The sequence below is a fragment of the Centropristis striata genome, chromosome 6, assembly GCF_030273125.1.
Source record: "Centropristis striata isolate RG_2023a ecotype Rhode Island chromosome 6, C.striata_1.0, whole genome shotgun sequence".
In the NCBI taxonomy this organism is placed as follows: Eukaryota; Metazoa; Chordata; class Actinopteri; order Perciformes; family Serranidae; genus Centropristis; species Centropristis striata.
In genome coordinates this window covers 1,855,051-1,881,137 of record NC_081522.1, presented here as the reverse complement: position 1 = coordinate 1,881,137, position 26,087 = coordinate 1,855,051, and the positions used below count along the sequence as shown (strand labels likewise).

Genomic DNA, 26,087 nt, shown 5'->3' with positions numbered 1-26,087 from the left:
ACTTTCTAGCCTCAGTCGTCTCTAGAGGTGTGACTCACCATACGGTTTTATACCGATACTTGAGTCACTACATATGTTAAAAACAAATATAAAATATAAAAACAAATACAAAGACATCATCTTTACAAAGTACAGAAATTTAGAAAAGCCTCTGTAACATGGACATATGTAGACTGTTTGTAATACACATGGTAATTGTATTTATGTTTATAATATTTATATAGTAATTTACAATATACATGTATAGGTATTTACAATGTAATATAAATTGTTTATAGTATATATATAATTGTTTATGATATTTGTATGTGACTATATTGATTATTCATATACACTACTGGTCAAAAGTTTTAGAACACACCAACTTTTCCAGAATTTAATTGAAAATTATGCAGTTTAATGTTTCAGTGTACTCTGAAATTAATGCACATTTGCAACATTTAAAATTCTTTATTGAGCATGATAGTGTTTTGAAAGTAAAAAAAAGATTCAAAATCACATTTTATGTTGGACTAAAGGACTAAAAAAAGACACAAAATGATAAAAAAAGACACAAAATGACAAAAAAAGACACAAAATGACTAAAAAAAGACACAAAATGACAAAAAAAGACACAAAATGACTAAAAAAAGACACAAAGTTACCAAAAAAAGACACAAAATGACTTACAAAGACATGAAAAGAATTCAAAAAAGGACAAAATAGCCCAAGACTCCATAGAGTTAAGTTGTTAACCCACTTATTGTTCCCTGAAAAAGGCCTACTTGTATAATTCTGAAATGTACATTATTTTTCAGTTTTGGTTAAGCTTACCTTTTTTTATTTACCTCTGGCAGTTCACCACTTACCTTTGTACCCTTTCAAGCTGTTCATTTGACTTGAACTGCTTGAATTTCAATAAAAAACTGGAAAAATCGGAGTGTTCTAAAACTTTTGACCGGTAGTGTATATAATTGTTTATAATATTTGTATGTGAATATATTGATTATTCATATATATATGTATATAGATATAGAGACCTGTTAAGGGGTAGGACTCGATACGTTTTTTTACTTCTTCCTACTCCCTTTCGAGCTTGCAGAAAGTGTCTGTTTTCTCAATTTTTTTTTTTTGCTTTTTTGTTTTGTTTTTTATTTATTCATCTATTAATATTTAATTTTATCTAATCTCATTTGAGATTAGTCTGGTGTTAGCCAGGCTAGAAGGGTGTAGCATGAGCCAAAGAAGAACCCTGTAAAATCTAAAGTGTGCAGATTCCTTGTATTCTCTTGAACACAACGTTAAAAGAGGCATAATGGAGCTTATTACAAGTCTTAAACACAACTTCTTACCTCATGAGTGATGCTATAAATGGTGACCTTCCCTCTTTTATCTCTTCCCTCATCTCATATCTCTGCTTCTCCCTCTCCACCCATCTCTCCCTCCATCTTCGATCCCTTCCTTTTTTCTTTTTTTTTTTTTTTTTTACTCTGGTTCTCCAGGGCAATGCCTTCCCGGAGTTGAAGAAAGACCCAGATATGGTGAAGGACATTATTAACGAGGAGGAGGCACAGTTCCTCAAAACCCTCAGCAGGGGGCGCCGTATCCTCGATAGGAAGATCATGAGTTTGGGAGACAGCAAGACCATTCCAGGTGAGAGCCACTTAATGAGCAGCGGGACCACTTGCACACTAGCACAACTGCAGCTATTCATCCTGAGGTCCGACATATAATATACAGTCCATACAACTAAAATTAAAACAAACTTTAAGAATTAACAATGGGAATAGTGAAGAAAAAAGAAATAAAACAAAATAAAATAATGCACTATAGCTATATTCATTAAGTAGTAGTTAATATACCTTACTAACATATTATTCTATATTTTCAATAGTACATTAATAGTAATAATCTCCATATATATCCATTAAGGAGATGTTATTTCATCTTTACATTTAATATCCATGACTTAAAGCTAGATGTTATAAACAATTTAATACTATATAGCTGTGTTTATTACGTAGTAGTTGGTATTCTTTACTGAACCATATTATTCTTTAATGGAGTTCACTTATTAATAACAATTTCATAATTAGTATATGTATCCATTTAAAAGATGTTTTTTCAATAATAATTTAAAGTCTTTTGTACTACTGGTTTGTTCAAAATGTTTGGGAAGTCTTGGCTCTGTACCAAGGTTATTATAGTTAACGAAAACTAACGAAATAACGAAAACTAGAATTGAAAAAACATTTTCGTTAACTGAAATAAAAATAAAAACTAGAGTTTTTTAAAAAACGATAACTAACTGAAACTGTATTTTGTGGTTACAAAACTAACTAAAACTAACTAACTAACTTTTTTCATTCATAATTCAGTGTTTCTATTTGAACATGCAACACATGGTGAATATGTTTACTGAGACTGGGATGTTTACACTAGAACCAAAATACAAAACACCCAGAACTGTAAGAGTTAATAACCTTATTGGGGCTGAGATGATAAACCAAAGGAAATAAAGGAAACATTTATTATCTCTATTAACTCTCTGTCCAGGTGACACAGCATGGCTGCTGTACGACACATACGGCTTCCCTCTGGACCTGACCTCCCTCATCGCAGAGGAGAAAGGCATGGTGGTGGACATCGCTGCCTTCGAAGAGGAGAAGAAGGCGGCTCAGGTGAGCAGACGGGAGGGAGGGAGGGTAGATAGATGGAAGTGAGGGAGCCCTTTTGGCTGCGTTCAGACTGCAGGCGAATCTGATTCAAATCAGATTTCTACTCAAATCCGATTTTTAGGGCTGACTGTCCACACTGTTTTTAGCAAGTGTCCAAATTGGATATGGCTCTGTTCAGACTGGGCCACATTATTGACTGATCTGACAGGTTGCCGTAGTAACGGCGTCAGACGTCATATAATTGCGACGGCGACAAGAACTAAAACAACAAACATGATGGAGGCAGGTCACCTCAGTATGTTGGCCTTATCTCTGTCCAGTAGAGCAGTAGTTCTCAACCTTTTTGAGTCGCGACCCCCAATTTAATGTACATGTTGTCCGCGACCCCCACTCACTGAACAGAATCTCACATGCACAGTTCAGATCACCCAAAAAAGACACAAAATGACCAAAAAAGACAAAAAATGCCCATAAAAGACACAAAATGACCAAAGAAAGACACAAAATGACCAAAAAAAGGCACAAAATTACCAAAAAAAGACACAAAATGACTAAAAAAAGAAACAAAATTACCAAAAAAGACACAAATTGACCACAAAATGATCGAAAAAAGACACAAAATGATCGAAAAAAGACACAAAATGACCAAAAAAAGGAAACAAAATGACCAAAAAAAAAGACACAAAATGACTAAAAAAAGACACAAAATTACCAAAAAAAGACACAAAATGATCAAAAAAAGACACAAAACAAAGACACAAAATGACCAAATAACACACAAAATGACCCAAAAAAAAGACATTAAGTGACCAAAAAGACTAAAACACATGAACACTTTAACACAGTGGAGACAGAGCTGACTTCCAAAATGATTTGGCGACCCCCAGAAATCATCTCGCGACCCCAATTGGGGTCCCGACCCCAAGGTTGAGAACAGCTGCAGTAGAGGAGCAGAACATCTCAGACGCACCAGGGGAGAAACCGGGTGGATGGACGCCCCCGTCGGGCCGCATGAGTCGGGCGCGGCTGCCGGTGGACACCTCGTCTTTGCGCTATGCTAGCCTAGTAGAGTGACGTCACGGACGGTCAAAACCGATCTGAGTGTTTGGAGGTTCAGACTGAGATCATCTGTCCAAATGAGATCTGAAACTACCTCCAGAAGGTGGTTTCGATCCTGTTTGCAAAAAATCTGATTTCATGTGATTTGTGACTGTTCAGACTTCAAAAGAGCCATCCAGTTCCTATCTGGATGGGCTAAAAATCAGATTTTGGCTGAACGCGTCTGAACGCGGCCTTTGATATTTACTGATTGTTTGAATTTGGCCTTGCTCTGTGAGGGAACTCCACTCAGCTGTGTTTTGCTCCCGTGGGTTCTGTTTCACCTCGTGTCAGCGTTCTCCAGTATTGCACTGTAAGTCAGAATCGGGACCCTGTGCACCTGCTGTTTAAATAAACCCGCTTCTCCTTTACAGCCCTGTGCTAATCCCTTGTTGTTTGATTTTGCAAAAAAGATTGATCTCTTTTCTAGTTTACCGCAGCTGCAGACTGCTGTCCAACACATCAGTGAGCTAATGTCTGAATTCATCCTGGCTCTGCAGCTCCGCTCGCTGCCAGATGGGCAGTTTGACACACTATGCCTATTGCATATTTCCTCCATAAACTCAGTGTACATGGCAGGCTGTTAGATAAAAAATCAATACAATACAACAGCCTAATGTCAGCTTTGACTATGAACGTGAGGGCGAGAGAATATTAACACAAACTGAACATTATAAGCTTTACAAAGATAAGATGTGTCACAGGTGCACCTAATGAAATAAAGCCATAACTCCACAGTGCAAATGTTCTCACAAGAATCATTACTCAAAAGTAACACACACACTTTTATTTATAATGTAGGCTGGAGTATTGTTGCTACATATGCACTTTGTGCAACAGAGCAGAATGATATTAAAAAATGGGACAAAAGGACATTTTTAGATTTTATTTTTCAGGTTAAGACTTGCAATAAAAACCACACGCAGCCCTTATTTACCCATGTTAACATGTCACCTTTATTCAGTCATAACTTAAAGGTATATTGTGAAGCAATTTACATGTATTAATATGTTTTTGTTGCCAACATGTGAACAGATTGCAATTTAGCATAAAGATTGAGACCAGTGGAGAGGAAGGATCCTGGTGTCTATAATAGCCTCTCCACTGATTTCTATGCAGGGCAAATTTCTATGTAAAATCCAAAGAATGTAATGTTTGCTTGCTCACAAGCAACAGGTTGATGACGGCAAGAATTTCCTGTAAAATACACATGTACATTTGGCTTTAGTTATATTATATAGATTATATAGATATCCGTCTTTCACAAGGAGCAAGCACAGTGTTGTAAGTTACAGACAGAGATAAGTCAGGAAGGTTTTTGTGGTATTTTTTGTTTGAGTTTGACTAGGTTTCATGCTGTTTTGTGGCTGTAAGGGCGAATAGCAGCGATTGCGTTAACCAGGAAGTGACGATACGCTTGCTGGTCACTGATTGGTTTACGCGGTTGAGTGACATGAAGGGGCGGGTTTTTCTGACTGTTTTCGGTTTTCGTAGAACAAGCACTGTGTGATAAGTTAGAGACAGAGACGGGTCAGTGAGGTTTTCGTGGTATTTTCATTTGATTTCGACTAAGTTTCATGTTGTTTTATTTCTCTAAGGGTGAATTCTCATTAATAATGTTTTGAGTTCAAGTCCACTAAACTCATCATGTGGTGTATTTAAGTGATGTAGATTTTGTACACTACTGGTCAAAAGTTTTAGAACACACCAACTTTTCCAGAATTTAATTGAAAATTATGCAGTTTAATGTGTCGGTGTACTCTGAAATGAATGCACATTTGCAACATTTAAAATTCTTTATTGAGCATGATAGTGTTTTGAAAGTAAAAAAAAGATTCAAAATCACATTTTATGTTGGACTAAAGGACTAAAAAAAGACACAAAATGACAAAAAAAACACCAAAAGACACAAAATGACCAAAAAAAGACACAAAATGACAATAAAACACCAGAAGACACAAAATGACTAAAAAAGACACAAAATGACCAAAAAAAGACACAAAATGACTTACAAAGACATGAAAAGAATTCAAAAATGGACAAAATAGCCCAAGACTCCATAGAGTTAAGTTGTTAATCCATTTCTTGTTCCCTGAAAAAGGCCTACTTGTATAATTCTGAAATGTACATTATTTTCCAGTTTTGGTTAAGCTTACCTTTTTTTATTTACCTCTGGCAGTTCACCACTTACCTTTGTACCCTTTCAAGCTGTTCATTTGACTTGAACTGCTTGAATTTCAATAAAAAAGCTGTAAAAAATTGGGGTGTTCTAAAACTTTTGACCGGTAGTGTATATGAAACTGAACAACACAACTCTGTGTGTGTAGCTGAAGTCCCAGGGTAAAGGAGCAGGAGACGTGGACCACATCATGTTGGACATCTACGCCATCGAAGAGCTGAGGAACAAGAAGATTCCCGCCACAGACGACTCTTCCAAATACACGTACACCTCTGAGGAAAACGGCGACTACAGTCAGTGTTTCACATTCTCACCAACAGACTTTTAAGCTGAGTCAGTGGCTGTATTTTCACAACATTCACACACTAACCTTCACCTGTTTGTGTGTTTTTAGAGTTCGAGCAGCCGTCGGCCACCGTGCTGGCTCTGCGATGCGACCGCGCCTTCTGCGACGAGGTGACCACGGGTCAAGAGTGCGGCGTGCTGCTGGACCAGACGTCCTTCTACGCCGAGCAGGGCGGACAGACATTCGACGAGGGCTACATGGTCCGAGAAGACGAGAGCACAGATGACGTAAGTAGGGATGACGCCGATCGATCGGCAACTGATCGGATCGGCCCGATATGATAAAAAAAACGAACGATCGAAAAATAGATAGATAGATGCATACATGCATACACTGTAAAAAAACATTTGTAGAAATTACAGTAAAACTGTCAAATTCATCAGAAATAGGGTGTAAAATAAAAAATTGAATATCACCATGAGAGACACTTTTAATTACCGTAAATCAAGGAATAGTACAAAACTTTTGAAAAACCTTTGAAAACACACAGTTTTACTGTAAATATATATAAAAAATTCATGTAAAATTAATGGAGAAATACCATATTGTCACAAGGACACAATTACCCTAAAAATAAAGGGACTTATCGATCTAAATTACAGTTTTCGCTGATATTTACACTTAAATTTACAGTAGAAAAGCCACTCTGTATTTTTTACGGTGTAGTTCTGGCAACCACAGCTGCCGGTATTTTACCGTAAATTAAACAGATTTTTTTTTACAGTGTAGATAGATAGATAGATAGACTTTATTTATCCCAAGCTGGGAAATGACAGTGTAGCAGCAGTATTACACATAGAGACAATAACAACACAATTAAATAAAAAGAACAACCTAGGCATACTTCAAGCAATAAAACATAAAAAATACAATAAAAATACAATAAAAAATAAAGTGTCTAAAGAAGGAGTATGTATTAAGGAGTAGAATAGAATTCCAGTGCAGAATAAATATGAATATACAGTATAAAAATGTTGGTGCTATGAAACAAATAAGGTGCAATGAACAGTGTGCATAAAAAACACATAAAGTGCAATTTATGCATTTAGACATTTAGAGAAATGTTAGTGTGAGAGTGAGCAATAATAATATGTTACACTGTGCTGTGTAACAATGGGACATAATGCCACCAATGTTCAGACTGGCATTTTGAGTTTGTTTAGCCTGTTAAATAGGCTCAATTTTTATTTGAATTTTATTTTATACCATATATGCAACAATCCAGCCATTTAAAATGGATAGTATCAATAAATGACCTTTCAACATGAAGCTCTTGCCTGTTCTTGATGCCCTATAGAGGCCGTGTTGGCATATTGATTTCCACAGAGCCACTGCTGCTGTGAAGGAATATTAAAGTTACTGCTATGCAATAAAGGCAAGGCAAGTTTATTTATATAGCACAATTCAACACAAGGTAATTCAAAGTGCTTTACATACACATTAAAAACAGCAAGACACAATTGAAAACAGTAAAAACAATCAATTAAAACAGGGAAATAGAAATAAAAATATAAATAGGATAAAATAAGATACAGCAGGATAAAAAAAGAGATAAAATAATAAAAAGCACAAGTCAAACATTGTGTAGTTAAAAAGTAGTTAAATAAAGGTCAATCTAGGTAATCTAGTAGTATCTAGTAAATAAATGATGACAAGGTTAACATAAATGAAAGACTATAGGCCTGTGCATGAGTGGATGAATTGATTGATTTATATATAAATATAAATATTACACTTACACTTAACACTTTACATCTTCTAGAATCTCCCATATTCAGCTGTGGTGGTCATGTGACTTTGACAAGAATGTGGCTGTGACTGGAAACAGAAATGTGAAAAAGTAGCTAATTTTAAAAAGCGTATTTTTTGTGACAAGGCTAAGTTTAAACCCATTTAACAATTCTAATCAGTTAACAGGGTGTCCTGTGTTGCATTTAACTTGTTCTGACCATATTTCTTGCACAAATTAAAGTCACAATTTTGATATATGTTATGGAGATGCAAAATAAAAAGGTAAATTTCTTAAATTTGTGTCTCTGTAAGCAGAAAATGTGTCTAGTTTTTTTTCTATTTTAAAATAAGAAATATAAACATAAAGACCGTAAACTCCCATTGTAATGTTTGTCTCATCAGATCTTTGACATTTAGGGGTAGATTTTTTTTAAAAACATCAGAAATGTGTTCTATGTGGTCCACTTCTAGAACACATCCTGTAAGGATAACTGGCTCTGGGTTCTTATGAGTTAATATCGTCCCACGTGATCGATCGGTTCTGATCGGTTATCGGATCGGTGAGGCTTTAGGTGATCGGTATCGGTCCCAAAAAACCTGATGAGACCATCTCTAGACATAAGTGCAACAAAAAGGAACAAACCAAAAGGTGATGTGTTCCTCTCACTGACTTGTAATGAGCTCCACAGATTCTGTTAGAAGGTGTTTTGTAAAAACATCATTAGGTAAAAGGTATTAAAAGCCTCATCAGAGTCATTTTCAGAGTTGGTGTGTTGCTTTTCTCCCCCAAAACTACATAGTGGTGATGTGGAAGATAAGAGCAAAAACCCAGATTTCTGCCCAAGCTAAAATAAATTCACCTTGTGTTGAATTTTAATTCTCTCTTTGTTGGTATTTGTTTTAATGGGACTGATCAGCCTGGTGGCATTCAGGCAACAGGACCCCCTGTTAGGTGTCACAGGCTGGAGATAAGACAGTTTTGACAGCAAAATAGATTAAAGGTGTTCATTTTGTTCTAATTAGAACCTGAATGGCATGAGAACACTTTCATTTGACAGTTTGCAGAAAACCAGCTGTCAAAAAATCCATTCAAATGTCAGCATTTGTTTCTATCGTGTGTCTTGGTGTCTTTTCTAGCAAATCCCATTTTTGTTAAAGGAACCTGTTTTGCTTTGATAAGTGTTATGTTTTCTTCTCTATCTGACAAGTTTTGTTAAAAAACTTACTCAAGTTTAAAAAAAACAAAACAAACAAAAGGCAGACGATCCATCAGCCAGCTTTGTTTTCTAGTGTTTCCTGTGGAACAAAAACCGCTTCCATTCCTTCCTCTATCCTCCTTCCTTCTTCCCTTCCCTCGCCCCCCCTTTCCTTTCTTTCTTTCTTTCTTTCTTTCTTTCTTTCTTTCTTTCTTTCTTTCTTCCTTTCTTTCTACCTTTCCTCCTTTCTTTCTTTCTTTCTTTCCTCATTTCTTTCTTTCTTTCTTTCTTTCTTTCTTTCTTTCCTTCCTCCTTTCTTTCTTTCTTTCTTTCTTCCTTTCCTCCTTTCTTTCTTTCCTTCCTCCTTTCTTTCTTTCTTTCTTTCTTTCTTTCTTTCTTTATTTCTTTCTTCCTTTCCTCCTTCCTTTCTTTCTTTCTTTCTTTCTTCCTTTCCTCCTTTCTTTCTTTCTTTCTTTCTTCCTTTCCTCCTTTCTTTCTTTCTTTCTTCCTTTCCTCCTTTCTTTCTTCCTTTCCTTCCTCCTTTCTTTCTTTCTTTCTTCCTTTCCTCCTTTCTTTCTTTCTTCCTTTCCTCCTTTCTTTCCTTCTTTCTTTCTTTCTTTCTTTCTTTCTTTCCTTCCTCCTTTCTTTCTTTCTTTCCTTCCTCCTTTCCTTCTTTCTTTCTTTCTTTCTTTCTTTCCTTCCTCCTTTCTTTCTTTCTTTCTTTCTTTCTTTCCTTCCTCCTTTCCTCCTTTCTTTCTTTCTTTCTTTCTTTCTTTCCTTCCTCCTTTCCTCCTTTCTTTCTTTCTTTCTTTCCTTCCTCCTTTCTTTCTTTCTTTCTTTCTTTCTTTCTTTCCTTCCTCCTTTCCTTCTTTCTTTCTTTCCTTCCTCCTTTCTTTCTTTCTTTCCTTCCTCCTTTCCTCCTTTCTTTCTGCCCTCTTTCCTTCCTGCCTCCCTCCTTTTCTCCCTCCTTCCTTCTTTATTTTTTCCTTCCTTTTCTCCCTCCTTCCTTCTTTATTTTTTCCTTCCTTTCTTCTCCTCCTCCCCTTTCTTTCCTCCATCCTCCTTCCTTTCTCTCTCCTTTCCATTCTATCTCCTTTTCTTCCTCTCTTCTTTCCTTCCTCCATCCTTCTTTTCTTTCCTAACTTCTTTCCTCTAACCCTAACCCTGTGGAACAAAAACACGTCGTCCAACTATTCTTCCTTTCTTTGCAGCGGATGGAGTTCACAGTGAAGAACACGCAGGTTCGAGGAGGTTACGTTCTCCATCTGGGGACGGTCTACGGCAGTCTGAAGGTCGGAGACCGGGTCACCTTACGTGTTGACGAGGTGAGAATATCTGCAGGACTGTACGTTTATTTTTCCTTTTAAGTTGAATAATAATTGTTCATTATCAGGCGCTTAAATGGCATTAAATTAGGTTTATCCACAGACTGTATATAAATAATGGACGTAGTCACCGTGACGTCACCAGTTGGTTTGTGGCCCGTTGGAAGCCTCGAGTTCAGCGTGATACTCGTCGCCATCTTGTTTCCGATACAGGAAGCATGACCATATTTGGACTGTGGAGGAGGAGAGGGATCTGATCACTGACTACAGCCTCTCTACACCTCAACCTGACTGAGAGAAGCCGCTGCTAATTCATGTTAGCATTAGCTGGAGCATTAGCTGGGATGTTAGTTTTGGCTAGCAAAAAAAACAAAAACAAAATGTATCTTTCTTACCTCAGAAAACTGAGCAGCGACTCCTTGGAGTGTCTGTTAGTCCAACCAAACACTGAACAAGACATTTTTACTGAACAAAACGTTCAAATAAACTGTCATTAAGTGAAAATACAGTGAAAGGGTCAAAGTTATGAGACCAAACCGCTAAACGTCCTCTTTTCTATCTATATAACGTTATATATAACTTTATTGACACGTTGCCGTGGATACGCATTGTTCTGCTTCTCTCCTGGTGACGGCTCGCCTTGTCAGTGACCTGTCAATCAAAGGTAGCCCCGCCCCAAATCATACGATTCTTTATCTTCTATTTTCTTCTAAATGGGGCCATTATTAGAACTATTGACATCAAATTGTCTTGAAGAAGATTTTTTACTAGTGATTGAGACCATAATGTTGTCCCTGAAAAATTTTTCTGAGGTAATAAATCAAGTGAGAAGTTTTCAAATTTTGCACTGAAATGAATGGGCAGATTTCTTTTGCAGCCAAACTTAGCACCCCCTACTGGAATTTTAGGTGAATTGCAGGCTTTCAGGATCTTTTTTCTGAGCTCTGCCCCTGGGTGAAGCTCTGATTTTGTTTACCTGACCTTGTTTATCTGTTTATGTTCTCTCATCAGGCTCGTCGTAGGCCCATCATGAGCAACCACACCGCTACACACATCTTGAACTTCGCCCTGCGGGGGGTTCTGGGCGAGGCGGACCAGAGGGGCTCCCTGGTCGCCCCCGACCGCCTGCGCTTTGACTTCACTGCTAAAGGCGCCCTGAGCACCGGGGAGGTCCGCAGGACTGAGGAGATCGCATGCGTCATGATTAAAGAAGCAAAGGTCAGTGGGGGAATACATGTGGAAAAAATACACACCACATGGAGAAACTAACAGGCAACAATGTCTTTCAATTCAGGCAAAATAAACTGAGTGATGGTGATGTTTTTCTAGCTCAACTGGTTATCTTAAGCCAACATCTTCTGGCCTCACTAAAAACCTTTTGAATGAAAAATGTGTATGTCCTATGTGTTTATCCAAACCTTCATTTCTGAATTTAGTTTTGTTTTGTCTTTGCTGTAATAATTTGGAGTTTTAACCCATTGAAGCCTGGAAAGCGGATAAGTCGTTTTGTAGTATTTGTATAAGCTCTCAAATACTTTTTGAATTTAATTTCTATCTGCTACAGAGGCTGAAAAATCTATTATTTAGTAGTATTATTTCCTTTCTTCTCCTCCTCCCCTTTCTTTCTTCCATCCTCCTTCCTTTCTCTCTCCTTTCCATTCTTTCTCCTTTTCCTCCTCTTCTTTCCTCTTCTTTCCTTCCTTCCTCCATCCTTCTTTCTTTCCTTCCCTCTTTCCTCCATCCTTTTTTACTTCCCTTTGCGTCCTTCCCTCTTCTTCCTTCCTTGACCCGAGGACAACAGGAGGGTTAACGTTATAGATGCTGGAGTTGGGAGGTTTCTTATATATGCTCATCCCTAGTTTTAACCCCATAAAGCACCATCAAACCCCGAAAAATGGTGTCGCATAATGACCTAGAAATCATTATTCATGCATTTGTGTCTTCTCGGCTAGACTACTGCAATAGTTTGTTTTCATGTCTTAACAAAAATGAACTGTCGTGTCTGCAATTAGTTCAGAACTCTGCAGCGAGAATTCTGACCCGCACGCATAGGTGGTCTCACATTTCCCCTGTTCTTAAAGCCTTACATTGGCTCCCTGTCTCCTATAGAATAAATTTTAAAATTCTGGTTTTAACATTCAGAGCCTTACATGGCCAGGCTCCACCCTACATTTGTGACCTGATACAGCCCTACACCCCCACTCGGGCTCTGAGGTCTACAGATCAGAATCTGCTCATGGTTCCACGCACCCGTTTTTCAAACCAGAGGTGATGGAGCTTTCCAGGCTGTCGCTCCCAAGCTTTGGAACAGTCTCCCTCCCTCACTGCGCTCACTAGATTCTGTTGTCACTTTTAGAAGCCAACTGAAGACATTTTTATTTGTTCAGGCTTTTGATTAATTGTTTTGGGACTGCTATGGTTGTTTAAATTGCTGTTGTTTTGGTCTTTTAAAACTTGTATGTACATTTTTATGTTATGTGTATGATTTTTATGTGAAGCACTTTGTGACTTCTGTCTGTGAAAGGTGCTATATAAATAAAGTTTACTTACTTTCTTACTTACTTCAGCTGACAGCGTTTCTCTCCCTCTCTGCTCTCTCCAGCCGGTGTACGCTCTGGACGCTCCACTAGCAAAAGCCAAGGCCATTCAGGGTCTGCGTGCCGTGTTCGATGAGACCTACCCTGACCCGGTCCGAGTCGTGTCTATCGGGATCCCTGTGGAGGAGCTGCTGGAGAACCCCGACAGCACCGCCGGTTCTCTCACCTCCATTGAATTTTGTGGAGGAACGTAAGTATGATGATTTATTTCATTTCTCTTGCATTTATACAGACTTGTGGCAGGATGCAAACCAGCCTGCCACGGTGAACATTTTATCAGCATATTGAAGTTATGTGTCCTAAAATGCTAATACGAAAAAAAAACCTTCCTTAAAAAACTTGTGTGGAGAAGAAGCATGGGCCGATCGACCCCTAAATGCCAATACTGCAAAGATACAATAAAGGCTGAATGAGCGGAGCATCATTTATTTAATACAGTGACCCTGAAATGCAAAACACACCAGCAATTCACACAACACGCCAGCAATTCACACAACACGCCAGCAATTCACACAACACGCCAGCAATCCGCCACAACACGCCAGCAATCCGCCACAACACGCCAGCAATTCACACAACGCGCCAGCAATTCACACAACGCGCCAGCAATTCAAACAACGCGCCAGCAATTCAAACCACGCGCCAGCAATCCGCCACAACGCGCCAGCAATCCGCCACAACGCGCCAGCAATCCGCCACAACACGCCAGCAATCCGCCACAACACGCCAGCAATCCGCCACAACACGCCAGCAATCCGCCACAACACGCCAGCAATCCGCCACAACACGCCAGCAATCCGCCACAACGCGCCAGCAATCCGCCACAACACGCCAGCAATCCGCCACAACACGCCAGCATTGAAATGCTGTCGCGTTTTGGTGAAATGCTGGCGTGTTGTGTGAATTGCTGGTGTGTTTTGCACTTCAGGGCCACCGTAATTTTATAGCAATGAATGAAAACATCACAAACAAGACTGACGAGACTACACTTTTTTTTTAAGTTCATTTATATTAATACCACATCTCAGACCTCAAATGTGAAAATAGCTGAATATAAGGACCTTTTGTTTGTAACTGTGAGAGGTAAGATTTCTATATTTAGGCTACATGAAGTCTATCAAAGGCTATAGAGACTAATAATATAAGGCATCCATATCAAAACTGGAAAACTGATGATTCCTTAGCAGAGAGAGCAGCATGCTCCATAACTGTGTTGTCCTACATAGCGATTGTTGAATTTTCAGACACATTAGTGAAAGTAGCAGAACAAAAAACGCAGCAGGATGGAAGATTTAACACCCGTTCATACTTTTGTAGCATGACCGCCTGCTTTGATTGTGCGTTCACCTTCAAATCTCAAGTGTGGCTGATAATTACAGTGCATCTTCCACGATGCATGAAGCTGACAGGTTTTTCAGAAGTGTCAGACCTGCCCAGCGGCGCGGCGTCAAGTGTAAAGCGTTAATTGGATTTGCAGGTCTGTACGGTGAGACGGCCGTGTCCCCGTGCAGACGAGACCTGGAACATTTCGTAGAGCTCAATCCAGCGATTAGACTTGCTGCATTGACTTTTACACTGTCTGCTTCTAGCTGTAAAATTCACCTGAATGCCAAGACGGGCCCGGCTCTGGCAAAGATTACAGCAAGACTTTTCATTTGATTTGAGTCAAAATGATTTCCGAGCTGTATTTTATGTGCATCGGTGTTAAAAACCACCCTGCATGTGTCTGGAGTTCTGACTGAAGCACAGGAGGAGACATTTGCACAAGGCTTGTTTTTTTTTAATTGCATGTCCCACCGTCTCATGTACACTACTGGTCAAAAGTTTTAGAACACACCAACTTTTCCAGAATTGAATTGAAAATTATGCAGTTTAATGTCTCAGTGTACTCTGAAATTAATGCACATTTGCAACATTTAAAATTCTTTATTGAGCATGATAGTGTTTTGAAAGTAAAAAAAAGATTCAAAATCACATTTTGTGTTGGACTAAAGGATGAAAAAAAGACACAAAATGACAAAAAAAAAGACACAAAATGACAAAAAAGACACCAAAAGACACAAAATGACTAAAAAAGACACAAAATGACCAAAAAAAGACACAAAATGACTTACAAAGACATGAAAAGAATTCAAAAATGGACAAAATAGCCCAAGACTCCATAGAGTTAAGTTGTTAACCCATTTCTTGTTCCCTGAAAAAGGCCTACTTGTATAATTCTGAAATGTACATTATTTTTCAGTTTTGGTTAAGCTTACCTTTTTTTATTTACCTCTGGCAGTTCACCACTTACCTTTGGACCCTTTCAAGCTGTTCATTTGACTTGAACTGCTTGAATTTCAATAAAAAACTGGAAAAATTGGGGTGTGTGGAGCACAGGAGGAAACATTTGCACAAGGCTTGTTTTTTTTAATTGCATGTCCCACCGTCTCATGCAGCTCTTCCACTTTAGTAAACTATTGTTGTGCTTCCTGATATTGTCTTTGATCCGTCGTTTTAATCCACAGACACTTCAAAGAATCCCTCGTTCCTCCTCCTCCTGCTGCTGCTGTTGCTGTTGTTTTTGTTGTTGTTTTGTAGTCGTGCTCCTGCTCCTCTCCTCCTCTCCTCCTCCTCTCCTCCTCTCTGCCTGTGTAACTGTTGGTTTCTGTTATCTGCAGCCATCTGCAGAACTCGGGTCACGCCGCGCCGTTTGTCATCGTCTCAGAGGAGGCCATCGCTAAGGGCATCCGCCGCATTGTTGCTGTGACAGGAACAGAGGCCCAGAAGGTCAGGACACACACACACACACACACACACACACAATCGCTTCCAGCACTATGCTCATGTAACACATCCACCCACTCTCGCATAGAAGAGTCTAGATTTAATATTCCTGCAGTGTCTGTCTGTATTAAATGAATTAATTACTTGTGAGCGGCAACAAAATCATTTGACCATTAACAGCTAAACAAACCGTCTCACTAAGGGGACCACATGTCTTATTTGAGTCCCTGATGTGAAAATGCTTCCCCAGCGATGAAACTTTAATGAAACTTGTTTTTGCCTGGTGAACTCGGAGCTACAAAGGAGCATTTTGCATTTCCCCCCTCTCTCCAGGCCCCGAGGACAAATTAATCTTTACTATTTTTAGACAACAGTTTCCGTTTGATCCTCTTCTTTGTCTTTCTCGCCTTTTCCACCACTTCTTTCTCGCTTCCCCCGCTCTGCTTTTTTCCCCATTCTCCTCTCTCCCTCCACTTTTTTTGCTCTTCTCCCCTCACAACCTCCGTGTCTCTCGTCCTCCAGGCCCAGAGGAAAGCCGATTCGCTGCAACAGGCTTTGTCCGAACTGGGAGACAAAGTGAAGCAGCAGACGGCCCCGAACAAAGACATCCAGAAAGACATCGCTGACATGACTGAGGTAAAGGCCTTCTCTTCTACTCCACACACTCCAGATTATACACTACAGACTAAAAGTTTGAAAGCAAGATCAAATTTGTACAAAAAAGATCATCATTGCTATACTTTGCAACAAAATAAACATGATTATTATATGCAGGGTCACTTATTGGAACACATTTTTACTCTAATTATCAGGTCTTTGGGTTTTTATTGCTTAGACTTTGTGTTCATTCTGAGACTTCACGAGAGAAAATAACACTTTTCAGTCAACAACATTCATGTAAACTTATTAACTCTATGCTTATGTATACTGACACTGTGTCAATTAACGTAATATGGCCATACTACGTGCCTAATTTATTTATTTACGTTGCTTATAATCATTAACGTGACATCAGCCTTTAATTGCTAGCTGCGGCTAATCGATGCTTTTGAAAATGAGTATCGTATCCGGACCAAGATCATAATAGTTTTGGATTTTTCATTAGTTTTAGTTTTAATTTCGTTGTGAATTTTTGTTTTCAAATTCAGTTAGTTTTAGTTAGTTTTTAGAGTGAGTTTGCTAGTTTTAGTTTAGTTTTTATTAGTTTAAGTGTTAGTTTTAGTTTTTTTGTAATGTGTATGTGCCTTTATTTCCTTTGGTTTATCATCTCAGCCCCAATAAGGTTATTAACTGTTTTGAATTTTGGTTGGAGTGTAAACATCCCAGTCTCAGTAAACATATTCACCATGTGTTGCATGTTCAAATAGAAACACTGAATTATGAATGAAAAAAATTGACAAAAACAAAAACTAAGGACATTTTCACTATAATTTTAGTTAGTTTTAGTTAGTTTTGTAACCACAAAATACAGTTTCAGTTAGTTATCGTTTTTTTTTAAACCTCTTGTTTTTATTTTTATTTCACTTAACAAAAATGTTTTTTCAATTTTAGTTTTCGTTATTTCGTTAGTTTTCTTTAACTATAATAACCTTGGTCCGGATACAACGTTTTAGTATGGATACTTTTGACAACCCTAATAAAAACAGTACATGGTGACAACATGTCCGTCCTCTCTGCAGTTGATAGGAACAGCAGTGATCTCCCAGTGGAGGAAGGACGAGATGAGGGAATCCCTAAAGGGCCTGAAGAAGACCATGGACGACTTGGACCGCAACTACAAGGCCGACATCCAGAAGAGAGTCCTGGAGAAGACCAAGGAGGTGATAGAGAGCAGCCCCAACCAAGCAGTGCTGGTGATGGAGATGGAGACGGGAGCGTCTGCCAAGGTGAGTCCAGACATTTCAACAATCTGCAAAAATGTAAATCGTCCGGAAAAAATGTCCTTTTTAACCCTTTGATGCACAACATGGGTCTAAAGCAGGGGTCTCACACTCAAATAACCTGGGGGCCATTTGGGCAGTATCAAAATGAACAAAAATAGGCACAAAATTACTAAAAATTACTGAAAAAACACTGAAAATGAAAAAAAAAAAAAAAAAAGACATAAAATGACAGAAAAAAACCTAAATTACTTAAAAAAGACACAAAATGACAGAAAAAAAACACAAAATTACAAAAAATGACTGAAAAACACTAAATTACTTAAAACACACAAAATTACAAAAAAAGAAACAGAATTACCAAAAAAGATACAAAATTATTTAAAAAGACACAAAATTACCAAAAAAGACACAAAATTACAAAAAAGACACAAAATTATTAAAAAAGACACAAAATTACCAAAAAAGACCAAAAATTATTAAGAAAAGACACAATTATAAAAAAAAAAGACACAAAATGATTTAAAAAGACACAAAATTACCAAAAAAGACACAAAATTACAAAAGAGACACAAAATTATTAAAAAAGACACAAAATTACCAAAAAAGACCAAAAATTATTAAGAAAAGACACAAAATTATAAAAAAAAAGACACAAAATGATTTAAAAAGGTGGTAAATGGTAAAGGGCCATTCATATAAAACTCACATTAAACTTTCATATCAAGGTGGGGGCCACAAAATATCGCCACGAGGGCCGCAATTGGCCCGCGGGCCGCGAGTTTGAGACCCATGGTCTAAAGTGACCCGACTGAGTTTTTAATTTTCTATATCTTTACAATAAATTAATTTCATCATTCAGTATTCCAGGTTTTCCTCAATCAACTTGTTTTTGATTATCATACATCCTAATTTTTTGTTTTTCTTTTCTTACTTTTTGAATAAAAACCCTTTTTGTATCACTACGCTTCTAATGCACAGCATGGGTCAGAAATGTCATTATGATGGGGTATTGTGTGTATAATTTTAAGGAAAAATGAATTTAATCAATTTTGGAATAAGGCTGAAACATAAAAAAAATGTGGAAAAAGTGAAGCGCTGTGAAAACCTTCCAGATACACTGTATGTGTGACAAAATGATACATAAACATGTTAAATATATTAAATATATGAGTGTGGAAAGTAACTACTTGAAACAAATTACTATTATTATAGTATTAGGTCATTTAATTTTAAATCAAATGTGGATGAATGAGCCATTTTTGACCAATGTTGTGCATTAGAAGCGTAGTGATAATAATAAAAGGGTTTTTATGCAAAAAGTAAGAAATGAAAAACAAAAAATTAGGATGTATGATAATCAAAAACAAACATCAAAGGGTTAAAGAAGACCCCACAAACACACACACGAGAAAATCTATAATCCAAACCGGAGACTTCTTTAGCATCCCGTACAAAAATAAAAATGAAAGTACAAACAGCATTAAAATCCAGTTTATCTCTGCAGCGGTGCACATTTTCTCAGGCAGTCTCATAGCTTATCTCATTGTGTTATTGCCATGGGACCAAATCAGCTCTGTGGCCCATTAGTTCTGACCTTGAGACATCAATAGTGCTGATGAGACTTTTTTTTTTTTGCTTCTTCCCTCCCGGTTACCACTCTTTTTCTCCTCTCTCTCTCTTTATTTTTTGTTTTTACTTCTTACATTTCTTCTTCTCCTCTCTCAGGCTCTGAACGAGTCTCTGAAGCTGCTGAAGACGCATTCTCCTCAGACCGCCGCCATGCTCTTCACCGTAGACCCAGACGCCGGCAAGATCACCTGCCTGTGTCAAGTCCCACAGGTAACACCCCCCCCCCCCCATACACACTGCAGGAAAGGGCCGTTTAAAAACAAGATAAAAACAGTAAATCTGAGGGAAATGATCTTGCTGCATGGACAGATAATTTACCTTGACAAGATTTCTTAAATTAAGATTGTTTAATCTAGAAATAAACATGTTGAACGCTTAAAATAAGAAATTAACTCTTAAAACAATAAAAAAAGACACAAAATTACCAAAAAAAGGAAATAAAATGACCAAAAAAGACACAAAATGACCAAAAAAAGACACAAAATGACCAAAAAAAGACACAAAATTACCAAAAAAGACACACAATGACTAAAAAAAGAACTAAAATGACCAAAAAAAGAAACACAATTACCAAAAAAAGAAACAAAATTACCAAAAAAAGGAAATAAAATGACCAAAAAAGACACAAAATGACCAAAAAAGACACAAAATGACCAAAAAAAGACACAAAATTACCAAAAAAGACACACAATGACTAAAAAAAGAACTAAAATGACCAAAAAAGACACGCAATGACTAAAAAAAGACACAAAATGACAAAAAAAAGACACAAAATGACCAAAAAGGCACAAATTGACCACAAAATGATAAAAACAAGATAAAAACAGTAAATCTGAGGGAAATGATCTTGCTGCATGGACAGATAATTTCACTTGACCAGATTTCTTAAATCAAAATTGTTAAATCTAGAAATAAGCATGTTGAACGCTTAAAATAAGAAATTAACTCTTAAAACAATATGAATTGTCTAACACTTCTAAATCTAAAGTTTTTTTTATCTTTTAAATTGACCAAAAAAGACATAAATTGACCAAAAAAAGGAAACAAAATGACAAAAAAAAAGACACACAATGACTAAAAAAAGACACAAAATGACAAAAAAAAGACACAAAATTACTAAAAAAAGACACAAAATTACCAAAAAAGGCTCAAAAAGACACAAAATTGCAAAAAAAGGAAACAAAATTACCAAAAAAAGGAAACAAAATGACCAAAAAAAGAAACAAAATTACCAAAAAAGACACAAAATGACTAAAAAAGACACAAAATGACCAAAAAAGACACAAAATGACCAAAAAAGACACAAAATGACCAAAAAAAGGAAACAAAATGACCAAAAAAAGACACAAAATTACCAAAAAAGACACAAAATTACCAAAAAAGACACAAAATTACCAAAAAAAGACACAAAATTACCAAAAAAAGACACAAAATTACCAAAAAAAGACACAAAATTACCAAAAAAGACACAAATTGACCAAAAAAAGACACAAAATGACTAAAAGAAGACACAAAATTACCAAAAAAGGCACAAATTGACCACAAAAGACACAAATTGACCACAAAATGATAAAAACAAGATAAAATCACTAAATCTGAGGGAATTGATCTTGCTGCATGGACAGATAATTCCCTTGACAAGATTTCTATGAAAATTACCAAAAACGACACAAAATGACTAAAAAAAAGACACAAAATGACCAAAAAAGACACAAAATGACCAAAAAGGCACAAAATGACCAAAAAAGGAAACAAAATTACCAAAAAAGACACAAAATGACCAAAAAAGGCACAAATTGACCAAAAAAGACACAAATTGACCACAAAATGTAGTCCATGCAGCAAATCTGTCCATGCAGCAAGATCATTTCCCTCAGATTTACTGTTTCATCTTGTTTTAGACACACCTTTTTTGCAGTGCAGTCACACTCTTTTTTTACTGCATTTTCCAGTCATGAAGCATTGAACAGGTTTAACCCTGATGCTCGTCTCTCTGCAGGACGTGGCCAACCGCGGGCTGAAGGCCAGCGAGTGGGTTCATGAGTTGTGCCCCCTGCTGGACGGAAAAGGAGGCGGGAAGGACATGTCGGCCCAGGCCACGGGCAAGAACACACAGTGTCTGCAGGAGGCCCTGCAGATGGCCAACCAGTTCGCTCAGCTTAAACTGGGAGAGAACTAAAAGAGGAGAGGAGGAGGAGAGAGAGGGGAGGAGATAGCAAACATAGGTCGGGTAGCAGAGTGGAAATATGGTAAGGGGCCGAGTCTTAACAGAGTTAGAAATCACCTTCATCTGTTTCCTCTCCTCTTTTCTTCTCCATTTGCGTCACAAAACTCAGATTAGAAACCAGAAACTCACCAGCCTCTCGCTCACCATGTTGACAGATGACCACTGACAGAAACTGAGCCACTCGTATATTTATTTATTGAGACTATTTGCCCCAGTAAAAAAGAATCTCTGTGGAAATGACATACATATACAGTACAGGCCAAAAGTTTGGACACACACCTTCTCATTCAATGCGTTTCCTTTATTTTCATGACTATTTACATTGTAGATTCATCAAAACTATGAATGAACACATGTGGAATTATGTACTTAACAAAAAAAGTGTGAAATAACTGAAAACATGTCTTATATTCTAGTAAGCAAAGGGTGGTTACTTTGAGGAATCTAAAATACAAGACATGTTTTCAGTTATTTCACACTTTTTTTGTTCAGTACATAATTCCATATGTGTTCATTCATAGTTTTGATGCCTTCAGTGAGAATCTACAATGTAAATAGTCATGAAAATAAAGAAAAACGCATTGAATGAGAAGGTGTGTCCAAACTTTTGGCCTGTACTGTATCTATATATATATATATATATATATATATATGATGGTGAAGATTTAATAGGATGATCCTCTCGTGTAGTTAAGTAGAAAGATGGCAGATGATTTGAGAGTTATTTCAGTGTCCACCTCATTACTGCATGCCTGTGACAGAGAAAAAGGGACGAGCTTCGGATCGATTTTAGCCTTTAAAGTGCTGCTCAGCTCAGACGGAGCGACTAAACCTCCCCAGTGAGGACGCCAGTCAGCTGATAGACTTCCATCCTGCCTCTGTGTGTCTTTCATCTCATCGTAGCACTTTGTTTAACCCATTGAAGCCTGGAAAGTGGATACGTCGTTTTGTAGTATTTGTATAAGCTCTCAAATACTCTCTGAATTTCATTTCTATCTGCTACAGAGGCTGAAAAATCTATTATTTAGTAGAAGAGTTGACACTTGTGTTGAATTTCCAGAAAAACTTCAGGTTTTAGGGGCTGATTTTAAAATCGCCCAGAGGTTTTACAGGCAGTTTTAGGCCTCAGTGGGTTAAAGACGACCCCCTAAAGCTGTTTCTGTCCCACTGGTGTAAGTGAAAACTAAGCTAAGCCTCTGAAAGAAAAGTAGCCCAGCTCTTAAACAATTTAGGTGCAGAAGGTCATTTGTCCTCTCGATGCTTTTGACCAGTGGCTCCGTCCGTCTGCTCTCTCCTGCGATTGGACCTGAATTTTTCGCGCTCTAGCTGTATCATAGTCTTGCTTTTTTCGAATAACAAAGCCATTAACTGACGTGTAAGAAGTCGACGGGTTTAGTCTGCTCAGAGAATAATTCCTTAACTGTAAAATGATCATGAACGTGTCCGATGATTAATCTGTGTAACTTCATTTAATATCAGTTCAATGCAGACTGTTGGAAATGTCTTTTATCATTGTAGCTGTTCCATGTCAGAGAAATGTCACGTTATAAGAATGGAATAAATACGACTTGTAAATGCCATGTGTCCACCTTTTTAATGTGATTTATTTATATTAGTGATTAATGAAGGGAGGAACGTCCAGACTCAGTTTTCGTTAACTATAATAACCTTGGTTCAGAGTACACTAACAAAATAACGAAAACTAAAATTGAAAAAAGATTTTTAGTTAACTGAAATCAAAATAAAAAGAGTTTTTTCAAAAACGATAACTAACTGAAACTGTATTTTGTGGTTACAAAACTAACTAAAACTAACTAAAATTATAGTGAAAATGTCCTTAGTTTTCGTCTTTGTCAACTTTTTTCATTCATAATTCAGTGTTTCTATTGGAACATGCAACACATGGTGAATATGTTTACTGAGACTGGGATGTTTACACTAGAACCAAAATACAAAACACCCAGAACTGTAAGAGTTAATAACCTTATTGGGGCTGAGATGATAAACCAAAGGAAATAAAGGCACATATCCATTACAAAAAAACTAAAACTAACACTAAAACTAGAAAACTCACTCTTAAAACGAACTGAATTTGAAAACAAAAATTCACAACGAAATTAAAACTAAAACTAATGAAAAATCCAAAACTATTCTAACCTTGGTCTGAACTTCAAGTATTGGCTTGAGATGTGAACAGCTGCAGCGAGGTCAGACTCATCATTAGATGTGGATCACTGGACCAGACTGATTGAGGTATAAATCAGTTAAGTGTTGCTTTAGACTCTGAATATTGTGTTCAGTGTTCAGGCCTGAAATTACCCTTCAGCTGCACAGAACGGGCCGATCATTCTCAACCTGCAGAAACCTTTTCTAACCATTCGGGGGCAGCGGATTCAGGCTGTTTACCCAACTCTTGACATATTGCCTTCAGTGTTAATGATTAAAAGTAACAATAAAATATACCACTTGTAACATAAACTATACTACACCATCAAAAGCTGATTGGAGCCATGAGTTAGCAAACTTGGAGTCCAATAAAAGCAATTAGATTTGAGTGAGGTGTAGAGCTAGTTAACCTAAAAAAAACACTCAAACTTTTGGAGTTTGCTCTTCACACACTGCAAAAAAGGTCTAAAAACAGTAAATCTGAGGGAATTTATCGTGCTGCATGGACAGATAATTTCACTTGACAACATTTCTTAAATTAAGATTGTTAAATCTAGAAATAAGCATGTTAAGCATGCACTTAAAATAAGAAATTAACTCTTAAAACAAGATCAATTATCCAACACTTAATAATTGTCAGGTCACTCCGCTCGGGCCAGTTCATCGCTGCTTGCAGCTTTAATTTATCTTGTTTTAAGAGTTAATTTCTTATTTTAAGCATTCAACATGCTTATTTCTAGATTTATTCATCTTAATTTAAGAAATCTAATACAAATAGAAAAGAGGCATACCATTTTTATTTAATAAATGAATGACATTGATGTGTTTTTTATTTGAAATTTGATTTTGCATGTCTGCACTATTTAGTTATATATTGTATGTTTATAAGCGTTGCTGGTTCCATATTTAATGTTAAAGCAAAACATGTTTGGTATATATTAAAAGGTTTATTTGTTCAATGTTGGCCCGCAATTTTATTCAAGTTTTAAATTTTGGCCCATTGTGTATTTGAGTTTGACACCCCTGCATTAGACGAATTTACATTGCAGCGCACAGCAAGTCCGGCAGTTAATGGTGCGTTCAAGGTCTACACGAATGTCAGAATATTCGACGTTTTTCTGAGCTCCAAGTTCAGACTGTCAGTGTAAATAGATAAAACACCCAATAAGGCTTAAGAACGCGTTAGACCCGCCTTCAAAATAAAAGCAAACACATGTAGCTTTCAAAATAAGAGCACATGGATGTGTTAGCAGAGTCCATCACAAAATTTTGAAAAAGACTGTAAAAATATGATGCCTTAAATAAAACAGAACCCTTATTCCCCTTTACAGTAATTCATTAAAATATGTAATGATTGAGATGGTATAGTGGCATTACAATGCATGAGATGCACCGAATTTAGGCTTTTAGGGTAAAAAAGTTATCTGGGGAAACATTTCCCCAGACCCCCCTACTTTGTCTGCGTCCCCTCATCGTAGTCTCAGAAAATCCTGACAGACAAGAAATCACCCAGCAGAATGTTCAGGGTGATAAAGGAGGAGAGATGTTTTTAGGTCCTTCATTGAGTCAGCTTCAAGTCAGTAAATTTGTTTGGCTTCACTGGGAATTTCATGTACAAATTTCTTTTTATTTATGTAAATGTGTTGGTTGTTGTTTATACCAGCTATTCTCAACCTTGGGGTCTCGAGATGATTTCTGGGGGTCGCCAAATCATTTTGGAAGTCAGCTCTGTCTCCACTGTGTTAAAGTGTTCATCTGTTAATGTGTATTAGTCTTTTTGGTCTTTTTTTTTGTCATTTTGTGTCTTTTTTTAGTCATTTTGGGTAATTTTTTGTGTCTTTTTTGGTCATTTTGTGTCTTTTTTTGATCATTTTCTGGTCAATTTGTGTCTTTTTTGGTAATTTTTTTTTCTTTTTTGTGTCATTTTGTGGGTTATTTTAAGTCTTTTTTGGTCATTTAGTGTCTTGGTCATTTTGTGTCTTTTTTGGTAATTTTGTGTCTCTTTTTTGTGTCATTTTGTGTCTTTTTGGGGGTTATTTTGAGTCTTTTTTGGTCATTTAGTGTCTTCTTGGTCATTTAGTGTCTTTTTTGGTCATTTTGTGTCTTTTTTGGGTGATCTGAACTGTGCGTGTGAGATTGTGTTCAGTGAGCGGGGGTCACAGACAACATGCATGTTAAATTGGGGGTCGCGACTCAAAAAGGTTGAGAACTACTGGTTTACACTACAGTTCATTTAAAATGCTTAAAATAACATTTTGGTTCAGGCATGGAGTGGAAAAATAACTCA

The 26,087-nt window shown here is 37.2% G+C and overlaps 1 protein-coding gene across 2 annotated transcripts in view; it reads left to right on the top strand.

The window, feature by feature from the left end:
- The window catches only part of aars1 (alanyl-tRNA synthetase 1), a 44,102-nt gene extending 22,012 nt beyond the window's left edge, over positions 1–22,090 (top strand). Inside the window, exons 9-20 of one of the 2 annotated variants that reach the window (XM_059334472.1) lie at positions 1,482–1,632; positions 2,536–2,660; positions 6,083–6,227; positions 6,329–6,507; positions 10,419–10,532; positions 11,544–11,750; positions 13,135–13,319; positions 15,790–15,898; positions 16,418–16,531; positions 17,575–17,781; positions 19,504–19,617; positions 21,407–22,090. In XM_059334472.1, the coding sequence (XP_059190455.1) occupies positions 1,482–1,632; positions 2,536–2,660; positions 6,083–6,227; positions 6,329–6,507; positions 10,419–10,532; positions 11,544–11,750; positions 13,135–13,319; positions 15,790–15,898; positions 16,418–16,531; positions 17,575–17,781; positions 19,504–19,617; positions 21,407–21,586 (1,830 nt within the window). In that variant the 3' untranslated portion in view covers positions 21,587–22,090. The remainder of the gene's footprint in view (positions 1–1,481; positions 1,633–2,535; positions 2,661–6,082; positions 6,228–6,328; positions 6,508–10,418; positions 10,533–11,543; positions 11,751–13,134; positions 13,320–15,789; positions 15,899–16,417; positions 16,532–17,574; positions 17,782–19,503; positions 19,618–21,406) is intronic. The other variant, XM_059334471.1, reaches the window with a different exon arrangement.
- The last annotated feature ends 3,997 nt before the right edge of the window (positions 22,091–26,087 follow it).